Source organism: Epinephelus moara, chromosome 5 (assembly GCF_006386435.1).
Source record: "Epinephelus moara isolate mb chromosome 5, YSFRI_EMoa_1.0, whole genome shotgun sequence".
Lineage (NCBI taxonomy): Eukaryota > Metazoa > Chordata > Actinopteri > Perciformes > Serranidae > Epinephelus > Epinephelus moara.
Genome location: NC_065510.1, coordinates 7,579,280 through 7,590,559, shown reverse-complemented (window position 1 = coordinate 7,590,559; position 11,280 = coordinate 7,579,280). Strand labels below are relative to the sequence as shown.

At 40.8% G+C, this 11,280-nt stretch overlaps 1 protein-coding gene across 1 annotated transcript in view; it reads right to left on the bottom strand.

Annotated features, from left to right (window-relative positions):
• The window catches only part of LOC126390641 (synaptogyrin-1-like), a 31,946-nt gene that overhangs the window by 1,431 nt on the left and 19,235 nt on the right, over window positions 1-11,280 (bottom strand). The window contains exon 2 of the mRNA XM_050045036.1: window positions 1,847-2,084. Coding sequence (XP_049900993.1) covers window positions 1,847-2,084 — 238 coding nt within the window. The remainder of the gene's footprint in view (window positions 1-1,846; window positions 2,085-11,280) is intronic.

The following is an 11,280-nucleotide window of genomic DNA, read 5'->3' as shown; positions in this document are numbered from 1 at the left end:
CTATAGTTGGAGGTCCAGAGTGTGAAATTAAACTGTATATTATTAGTATAACAATGAAGAGGACTGTGGAGGCAGTTGTGAATCTGTTGAAAACAAAAAGGGACCAAGGATTGACCCTTGTGGAATTCCACATGTAAAAGACAAACAGCAGCAACCCCAAAATCAGATTAGGTTTTTATCCTGCTGGCCAGCTGTTGCAACTAGAGGAGGACCAAGATATTAAGGGGATTCAAACATCACCCAGTCACATCTACTGCTGCTAAATGTGTGGTCACTGAGGAGACAAAAGCTAGAATGTAATCAGAAACATGACTGTGGTCTGATCAGGACACATGTACCAGCTGTCCTCTTCTTAAAGTAAGGGTTTAAAGCATTTCATATTACAACACAGAGGTAGTGGGAGAAAGAAAGAGACAGAAAGTGTGTGAGTGATGAAAATGGGGAAGGAAAATCTTGTCTGTGACAGAAACGGCCTCATTAAGCGACTCAACACTTGACTATCTTGTCATCATGTCTGAGTTCACTGCAGAGGCAGTGCAGCAGGAGAGGAGAGGAAGCCGCTGAGGAGACACCAAAACATAATGTCTCAGAGGCTTGTTAGCACCAGAAGAGTCCTCCTCTCCTTATTATCCCACTCACACCTCCTCTCCCTTTGTTGTGATGATAACCTAATTACCAATCTCTGAAATGTCATTTCTTTATAGACTGAAAAGAGGGCTCATATTTTCTCTGAGGGTGGGGTACTTTGGGACTTTTTATCAGCTGAGAAAATCGGTCTAGGAGAAAGAGAATAAATGTCGGAACCTTATAGCTGACTCACAAGATAAGCACCTTGACCTCGACCCCAGTACATGCAGTCTGGTAGCACAAGAGTAGAAATGTACGAGTTGAAAAGAGGACAATCCTGGCACTCAGCATGTATGCTAAGTCAACTTCCTATACCAAGTATGGCAACAGCAGCAATAACATCAGCTAGACTTGTTTCTTTAGAGCAGATTTAATGATAGAAATCACAAGCTGCTCTTTCCAATTTTCCCAAACCTGCTTTTCGTACTGTATCTTTTTATTGTTAAACTCATTAATGAGGAACAATTTTCTCACATCATTAATCCATCATCAAATCAACACATTCTCACTCATTCTTTTAGCCTCTTTTAGTCTCTTCTGTGTCTGTGAATTTGCTGTAATGGTTGTCATAACAGCTGGATAAGCTAATCGTGTTGTGGGTCCCAAGAGGTAGGCTGTGGGGAACCCTCCCAGGATGCCCCAGGGCAGTTAACGTAAGGATATGTGTTGATTTATCTGAGCTTCTTATGCTTCAAACAAAGTGCCTGTCAGATAAAGAAATGACTGATCAGATTTGGTATGTGTTAAATTGTGGGTCAAGAAAAATCTTTTTCTGTAAATCATGGCAGTCATGTCCTTGGGTGCTACAGCAAAAAGAAAAAATTAAAAAGGACAGCTGCGTTGGTGGGACATGTGCTCTCTGATTGCCTTGTACTAATTTATTTTATTAGGTTTTAAGTGTTATTGCCTCACAAGCTGTTGAGCACTTTATGAATCTGTTTTCAAAGAGCTATTCAACTTGAATTTATTTGTTCCAGGTTCATTTGTATCAATTGCCTTGCACACGGTCTTTAAACTGCTGTTCATGCATCTGTCTCTGCCTTAATGCTATACAGTCAACGTTTCCTCTTGCTTTTAAGAAGCTTCACTCTTCTGTAGAGTGTGTGGGAAGTGGATTTAGGAAGAAAAAGAGGAGGACTAATTGAAACCAAAATTATCAAATGAATCTTTATCAGAACTAAACGAAGCTAAATGAAGTATGAATGCATAATGGCTTTACCTGACACCCCAACATCAGCCAGCACTGCCTTCTTACGGTCTTTGACGCTGCTGATTTGGGGAAAGTAGACGTCCAGAGCCAGGAAGGCCATGCAGCAGAGGAAGGCCATGGAGCCCATGAAGACGCCATAATTACAGGCGTTCTGGTTGCGGTTGAAGATGCAGTACTCTTCCACTTCGTCGGGGCGGTTGATGTAGCCCTCGTTGGCGATGCAGCCGAAGATCACGATGGAGAAGAGCTGAAGAGGAGAAAAGAAGGGACGAAACTGTGAGAAAAGTACTAAGGCAACCCACTGTAGCTCTAAAGGTACGGTCAGGACATCGATAAACAGGATACAATTTAAAGATATCTGGTAAAAGAGAGCTGTCTTTCATTATTTACATAATCACTCTTAAAAGGGAAAACACACACTGGTCGTGTATGGCGTGCCAAAAGACCAATGCCAACCGTTTTAAGCTCACGTACTAGTGGTGTCTTCACACTCATCTGGATACACCACTGTCCTTTCCAGCAATGGGAGGCGGCAACCTCCGTGCTTTGAATACTCCTTCTGTCTTTTAAGTATTACTGTTGTGCCCAGACATCAATTCATGTGTGACACAAATGACACAACACTTCACAACATGATCTGAGTATTTTGCATAGTAAACCAGATAACACCAAAAGATGAATGACAACAGTTCATGAAAAGGAAGATTTAGGCATTTACGTGAAACAAATAACCTATCAACTATTAAAAGTTACTGACAACTATAAAACAATTTGCTTATGACATGAGTCTAAATTTTTAGGTGTAATTTTAGATTCTCAGCTTAAGTTTGATAGACGTGAAAAGACTGTGCAAAACTGTTAAAACAAATCTAAATTGCTTTCCCTTAATAAGAAAATATATACCTTTAAAGGCAGTACAGCAGTTCATGCATCCTATGATAATTCCCCATTTATCATACTGTATAACTGTGTGGGGTCAGGCCAATCAATCACACACACCCATTAGGTCATTATATAAACAGGTATTGGAAGTAATGGATCAGAAACCTGCTGGATGGCACCACAGCCTAATTCTACAGAAATACAATATATTGAGTTTTGACAGTTTTAAAATTAATGTTTAAGTGTCTCAACAACCTTGCACCAGACATAGTCGGTAAACTGGTAAACTGGCAAACTGGCATCTACTTAAGACTAATTGACTTATCATTTCAACTTTAATAAAGACCTTTTGGAAAATATTGCTGAAAAAAGTAAAGCATAAATAAGAAAAACTTCAAATGACAAATATTACTTCAGCGACCAGTAGGGTTGGGTCGGTATGAGAAAAAAACCAAAAACGGTCCGGTTGTTGTGAAAAACCGCATCAAGTCGGTAATACCAGATTTTCGCCACTTGGGGGCGCAGTTGACTCATTTAAAATAAAAAACGACCATAGTGACAGTAACACAATCTTTTATTCCTTACAAATAAATTTGCAGGTTTAGATTACTCAATCAGTGCAAACAAGGGTTGCCTCCTTCGTCTGGCTCAAAGCCAAAGTGTTGCCATATTGGAGCATTCTTTGATTTCTTTGAGACTAAATTGTCCGCCATTATCGACTCCCCGTCACTGTTAAACAAATTCCAGGCTACAGTAGAGGCCTCGGCGCATGCGCACTCGGACCCCCTAGCTCAGTTTCCTGTAAAAATCCCCGCGAAAAATCCCTGCGATGTGAAAAATACATGCCGAGCAGTCTTTTGTGTGACACTGGTGCGCGGTCGTAAAATCTGAGCTTTGCGCGCCCACAGCTTGCAGACGTCCGCTTTTAGTCCAACCCTAGCGACCAGTGTGTAGGACTTAGTGATGACTAGCTGTGAGGTTCGAGGGTTTGTGCTACCCCTCCACTCACCCATCCCTTTCCAAGCATGTCAGAGAACTACAGTGGCCTTTAGGTAACATAAAAATGCGACCCAACCTAGAGGCAGTGCTTAGTTTGTCCGTTCTGAGCTACTGTAGAAACATGGCGGACTCCTTGAAAGAGGACCTGCTCCCTATGTGGATATGAAGGGCTCTTTCTGAGCTAATGAATACATGATTCTTAGCTTAAGATGATTATACATTAATGTAAACATACTTATGTATACTAGTTTCAATTTCTGTCAATGGATCCCCTAAAATCCGGCACACTGGACCTTTAGAACTTTAGTGTCTTTGGTTAAGATAGTCATAAAAATGTTACTACCTCATCTGGGAATTCATCCTATTAAAAAATTTTCTTAAACTTTTACTTACTTAACTGCAGCTAGATTTTTTGGACAATTTAAATAAGTAAATATTAGTCATTTTAATCTGCATGTCTTTACAAAGCCTGTGTTTGGAGTCTGTTTGCCGTGAACCCATTGTCCATCCTAATTATGCTTGTACTTTCACGCTGACTGTTTGTTCCCGAGTGTGTGTGTGCGGCTGAGCGGATTTTCATTCACTAATCTGAACTCCCCTGCTCAGTGTTGTGTTTGTACACCCCCACCTCACCTCTTTCTCCACTCGCATGTTTCGTAATAATTCATAAAAGCCCTTTTCAGCCCAAAAGAAAACCACCTGCTTTAGTCTGATGGTATATTTAGACTGTAATTTATGAATAAGGGAACACTTCAGCGTGACGCTCTCAGCCCATAATGTCACGACAACCCTGCAGGGGAGTTTTATGAATAATCCCTCATGTCTTTTTCAAACAGTTTTGCTCAATGTGCCTCTGGGGTTTCTCTTAAAACATGGCGTTTGACTGCAGAAGAATTCTCTGCAATTCTGCAATTTTGTATGACTGCTACATAATATAAAATAATGCATATATAATGCTCACTGAGGATGTTATGTTTCCTGTATTAATTTGGGAAATATTCAGTAAATTTGACAGTCTATTGTGTGAAGAGTAACCAATTGCTGCATTTTTTCCCACATCATTTTTTAAAATTCCAAACTTTACTACACCTAAATGTCTGTGAAATTACAAATTATCGCATCCTGTTTTATTATTATCTTGAACTTATTAGTTGTCTTTTCTGCCCAGGGACTGCAGATGCAAATTACCTTAGTCCAGTGCAATTATTTTAGATATGCACACTCCCTCCCAAATAAAAAATTAAAATCACAAAATTAAATTACTTGAGTATCATTTATAAATCCCTCTACCTTTTAATTTCGTGTTATCAAGAATCCATAACAAGCATCTTCAACCTTTTTAACACTGTGGAACTCCAAATGGCATGGGACCACACACTCTGGTGACCTCCACCATATTTATTAGTATCACATAAGGTTCCTAACAGTACCGCAGGTGTTTTGCATGCCAGCGTCATTATATCTCTGCCTCTGCTAAATCAACACAACAAAGAACACACAAGGGCATTTTCACTTTGCATCACCAGAATCTTTGAAAGTAAAGATTGCACTTCAGGTGGATATCAATATGTATTTGTTTCTTCAAGGAATAGTTTAATGTTTTGGGAAATGGACTTATTTGCTTTTTTGCCAAGAGTTAGATGAAAGGATGAATATTGTTAACAATTCTGTCCGTTCAATAAAAAGCTACAGCCAGCAGCAGGGGCAGACTGGCATCAAGAAGCAGCATGTGAATTTGCTGTCAAGCGGCCCCAATTTGATACGACAAACTGACACAACATGTTTGTCGATCAATGAGTACATATTAGAAAAAAAGAAAAATCTGTCACTTTGTATTGATTGTATGTCCCAGCAATATCTGAACTGCTTTTCACAGGATGATATCCACAACCTTGCTACAAGGGGAAGAATCTTAAAGACTATAGAGGGAGACAAACAAGATTTTAGTAGAAGGGGCAGGGCGGAGCAAGACAGACATGAGGAGCAATGCACAAGAGTGTGGGAGTGTGTCAAGGCCCAATCACTGACTCTAACAACAACCTTTCCCATTAAACAAGCTGAACAAGTGAGTGAACAAGTGCTGAATGCCTTTGTGCATTAACAAAACCAAAAGGTAGTCCACACAAACAAACTGGAGTCTCCCAACCTAAGCCAACTAACAAAGTCTACAGCTAGCTATATAAGCTCATCCCTTGTCTTCAGACAGCTACTGATGGGGGGTGCTTATTCACTGGAAACCAGTGGGTCCAGATGTCCCTGCTAAGCAGAGCCAGTGTTTGGTTAATCTGTTCTGGGCTAGTGTAGAAACAACATGGTGGACTCTGTGGAAAGGACCAGCTCCTTATGTAGACATAAATGGCCCGTTCTAAGGTAACGAAAACACATAGATTTTTTTTCAAGTGATTATTAACTAATGAAAAACACAGTGAGGAATACTATATATTATTTCTGCCAATACGTGCTCCTGTCTCCTACATACTGGACCTTTGGTCACCTGCAGAGCACTTTCTGAAAGGAACTCTGGTCAAGCCAGTCATCACTCATATCTCCATGGCCAAATCAGCTAGAACTAGAGTGCGCTCATATACTGACACTCATGGTCAATGCATTACAATGGTCCAGATCGAGCTGACGGGGAGAGCTAGTGACAGACCTTGGCGAAGTTAGCAGAAGGATACACATATGACTATTTCTTTTTTCTTTTCTTTTTTTTTTTTAAAAAAGGAGAAACATTAAAAGTACAGTAGTTGCAGATTTAACGTCACTTCCGGTATAAGCCACACCCACCTCCAGTCTTCGATCAGAATACAGACACAGAGACACATCATTTTGTTGGTTCAACAGATATAGATAATGACACGTCTGTACACAGCACATTGGGAAAATTCTCACACTGCCCAATGGCCAGTCTGGCTAGCTTAGCGTAGCATTAAGACTAGAAACTGGGCAACAGCTAGCCTGGCTCTGTTCAAAGGTAACAAAACCATCATTTATACATCAGGGCACATAATCACAAAGGTTCCTAGTACCAAGATTTGCTCCTTGTGATCAAATTCTAAGACAATTCTTAGAGTAGAATTTCCCCTTAAAGTTAAGACCAATGCAATAACACTATAATGCCTGAAATAAAATGATCACGACACTAAGATATTTAGAAAACAATGCTGCAGTGATGACTTGGGTCTGTCTCAACCTCTCCTCAGCAGAGTGATCTCACCAACAATGACAACATTCATATTCTCATATTGCGATGCAGTTCATTTCATTTCCACTGGGTGTCCACACCCTGCAGGCTCACAAAAGGACAACCAATCAAATCTGTTAAAACAATGTGTCAAACCCGTCAGCAGGGTCAACCACACCTTCTCACCAAAATAAGATTTGCTCTGAGAACTTTTGTAAATCTCTCCTAACCTAAAACTCCTTACTAAATTTTTTTAGGCTAAGTTAGGAACTCTCTGAGAGCGTACACAGAATGTTTGTGAATACGGCCCCAGTTCTCGTAGGTAATACTAGACAGGAACACGGTAATTAGTGATATTTATAGACTAGGGGTGTAAATCACAAGTTTTATCACAATGCAATATTATATTGATTCTTTCGACAGTGATACAATATTTGCTGAAATCACAAAGTCTGCCACGATATGATTTTGATTTGATTCAGGGGCTTGCGATCCATATCAGACGATATCAGTAAATATCCTCATTGTGTTTTTCTCAGCTGCTCACCATTATCTGCCTGGCGCTAGGTCACTAGCACTGTTTAAATGTTTAGGAGGGAAGTATGCCTGGATGGAAATGGTGACACAAATTTGCCATTGGATTTGTAAAATAAAGGCACATATTGAAAACGATAATGTGTATTAATTTTTTCACTTTGCATCAATAATACTGGATTGCTGATCATTGAATTGATGATCTTTACACCTCTATTACAGACCTGGTATGTACCCATGCTGCGTCTGTCCATGTTAACATGGTGTGTGATACAATGCGCCATCATTTGCTGAAAAGTAATATTTGATGCTGCACTTGTATAAGCACTGAAAATTAATTATTTCAAAGACAAGTTTAAAGTACTTTTTTTTTATCGTATGAGTGCAGTTTTGGTGGTAATTGCTCCAGTGTTAATTCAACTGCTGGATTACACGGTCCTCTGTGACTCTTGGCCATGTGAAATCCTTTTTCAACCAAGCGTTTAATTTAAAAAATGCATGGCAGCCAGTTGAAATATAATGCTGATTCTCTTAATTGCAAGTACGTGATGGAGAGCTTTTTCTCCGGACAGGGCCGGTCTGTCTGCGGTGGCGACAAAATGGAGTCAATCATACCATAGGAGGAGGTTACTATGATAGCATCTGATCCCTCAATCCTTCACGCTCCTCTGCATTCCTCTCCTTTCATCCTCTCTCCTCTGTCCTTTCTTTTCTTTCCTTCTCCTCTCCTGTCTGCCTTTGCCTCAAGGAGTAGAGACACAAAGGGCTACAAAATGGAGTCAATAGCAGGAGCAGGTTACTAAGATACCATCTAATCCCACTCTCCTCTCCTCTCCTCCAATCAGCACAGCATCACGGAAGCACCCTTTCCGGGGCCATAAAATATAAGACCACACACACGTACAGACACCCACGGTGTTAGTATTCCACCCTGCAGTGCAGTGTAGCAGTTGACTTTGTACTTCAGTTGATAACAGCGGATCAGACAACTCCATCCAACTGACAAACCCTCAGACCAAACCTCTAGGGAGCCAGTTCTGTCTGGATAAGACCGAGGCTGAGCATGTTTATGTTTGTCTGCAGTCTGTGTGTGGATTTTGCTGTGGTGACTGATGGATTCTGAATGTGTGTGTGTGTGTGCGGTGTGTAGTGTGTGTGTATGCCATTGAGGGAGTAAAAGAGAGACAGAAAGCTAGGAGTGAACCTTGGGTTGCTGAGCTGCTTGGATAGTTTACCCAGCTGTTGTGTCTGTGTTTATATGATAAATGACAGCGATACAAAGGGAGAGCACACAATAGACTGTACTTCCACTGACAGCTCTGACCATGAAGGCCAACAACCAGGCCGGGAGGGAACGGGGATGTCAGTCAGGATGGGGATTACAGCACAGTTTCTCTCTTCCACTCTTTCTGTCTTTATCTGCGTTGAAGCTCTTCTTTCCACTGTCTGCTTCACACCCGGGAAACTACATTTTCTCTGCTGACACAGAGTACTCAACATCTGAAGTGCCAACCGAGGCAGAATATACTGTAAGTCTGTTAAATTTACTTTCCACCGACTTCATTATCTCAAGACTGAGATTTCTGGGATACAATCCATTTGACTGCGCGAGGGGAAAAAGTTGAAAATCAAGTCACTTTGTTTTGATATTATAGCACCCTTTGAGGAAAATCCCCATTGTCCATGTCTTGCGTTATCCCAGTGTTGGCCCAGTAAAAACCAGTATGCTTGTTACTGTATTTGTACCTCTAAGAGGGACTTGTACCTGTGTGTCAGCTCTATACAGAACCTACGCTGGAGCCTATGCATGTGGCTGAGCACTTTTACTTGTGCGGTGCCATCTGTGTCACTCTGCAGTTACACCTCCAAACCACTAGTCGGCATCTGGGTTTCTGTGAAGCGCTGTAAAGTTTGGTTGATTCAAAACACATTAAACATGGCATAATAGCAACAATTTCAAACACAAGTACACAAATCGACATCATTATGACTTGCAGTATTCACAGACAAAACACACACACATTTTCCCTACAAATACAACATGCTAATGTTTTTAGCACAAGCCTATGGCATTTTACATTGTTTAAATTAGCCTAGCAGCTAGCGGACTTTTCCTCTACTCATATGAAGCCAGGGACAACAGCAACATTGAACAAAGGTAACGTTGCAAAATGCTGCTCTTTTACAACTCACAAGGTTCACTGACAAAACTGCTAACGATATCAGCACAAGCCTATGGCATTTTACATTGTATAAATTAGCCTAGCAAAGCGGAGATTTGAATTTGAACCCCATCACAAGGTTGGTTGTCCCTTTTATTATCAACAGGGTTTCAGGAAAAAAATGAAAAAATTAAAAATGTGTAACTTTTTTGTTTTTTTAAAGATAGAAACACCAAATTAGTTTTATCTCTATCATAGTAGCCTGCTCATTAATGCCCCTTGTGTTACCATAAATTTCATCCAGGTGTTTGTTTGAATTATCCTCTGTAATGAAGAGGCCATTGTTTTACAACAATTCATTATGAATATAACATTAAATGAAACAGTGGAATTGGAAAAGATTAATCTCCATCACATTGGGTGCGGTTACATGATGGCTTCTCATTCAGAATGAAATAAATCTGAATGAAATCATTTGGAATTAAAGTCTTTCCAGGTAGTTTACATGAGAAATATTCATTCTGAATGAGGGTTTACACGGGAGATCAGTTTAATCGCCTTTATTCGGGTCTGCGCAAGGTTTGGGGCAGGGAAGGTTTCTGATTGGATAGGGGGCGGGGCGGATGTTACGTGTTTACGTTTACCGGAAGAAAACACTGTAGTCCTCGCTCCGGATAACAAGATGCTTGACGACGCCGTTCTTAGTGCCTTTTTCAGGCTTGTTTTGCTTATATTCTTGAAGCAGCAGTACGACAACAACGATGTTCTGCTAATGCTTCGTCTGTTGAGGAGGAGAAGGGAGGTAGAAGGTCGAAGAAGGGAGATAGAAGACCGTGCTGTGACGAATGGAAATCGGTGAGTGCAACGAGTCCGACTGCTCTATCTCAGCCCGTTGCTATGCACGCTATATACGTCATCGCGCCAGAAGGGCTTGAGGTGAGGTGTTTACAAGGAGCATTTCTATTCAGGTAGGGCTTCCAACCCGAATGCAAAAGGAATATATGGCTCCATGTAAACGCACGTACTATGAACCAGAACTTTTGTTAAGATGTCAAACAGCCTAGGCTGAAGTATGAAACTGTTTGGATGCAACGTTGTTTTCTACTGAGGAACTAAAGCAACACTGTGTGTGTGTGTTTGTGTGTGTGTGCAATCAAAAACACCTGAGAACATATGGACTATAACATATTTGCCATGCTGACTTTCCTTCTGAACTGTCACACATGACAACCAACCCCCAGAGCATTGACACGACCGTCCCCAGCTGACCTCTTGACAAACGTTTTAAGCTAGCTACCACATGGCTTTAGCCTGCGAGCTAAAAGTTGACTCAAATCAAAGCTATTACCTTTGAATTTTTATGAATATGATCTATTAACAACTGATAACCTACAAGCTTTCAATACAAAAACAACACCAACATGAAAAATTACTCAACAACATAGTGTTACAGCGCCCTCTAGTGTAGCTGTAATAAGCACTGTGACAACCAACCCTGGTCTCCCCTACATATTTTAGCTCTCTTGAGCAATTCCAGCCTGAATTGTCTCTCTAAATGTAGGGGAAGAGCAGGCATCACTGTGAGTTTTGACAGCCATGAATCTTACTACCTGATGACATAGCCTAATCCCTGAGTCACTCGTATTAATCAGCAATAACACAAGTGACTCAGTACGGTAGCT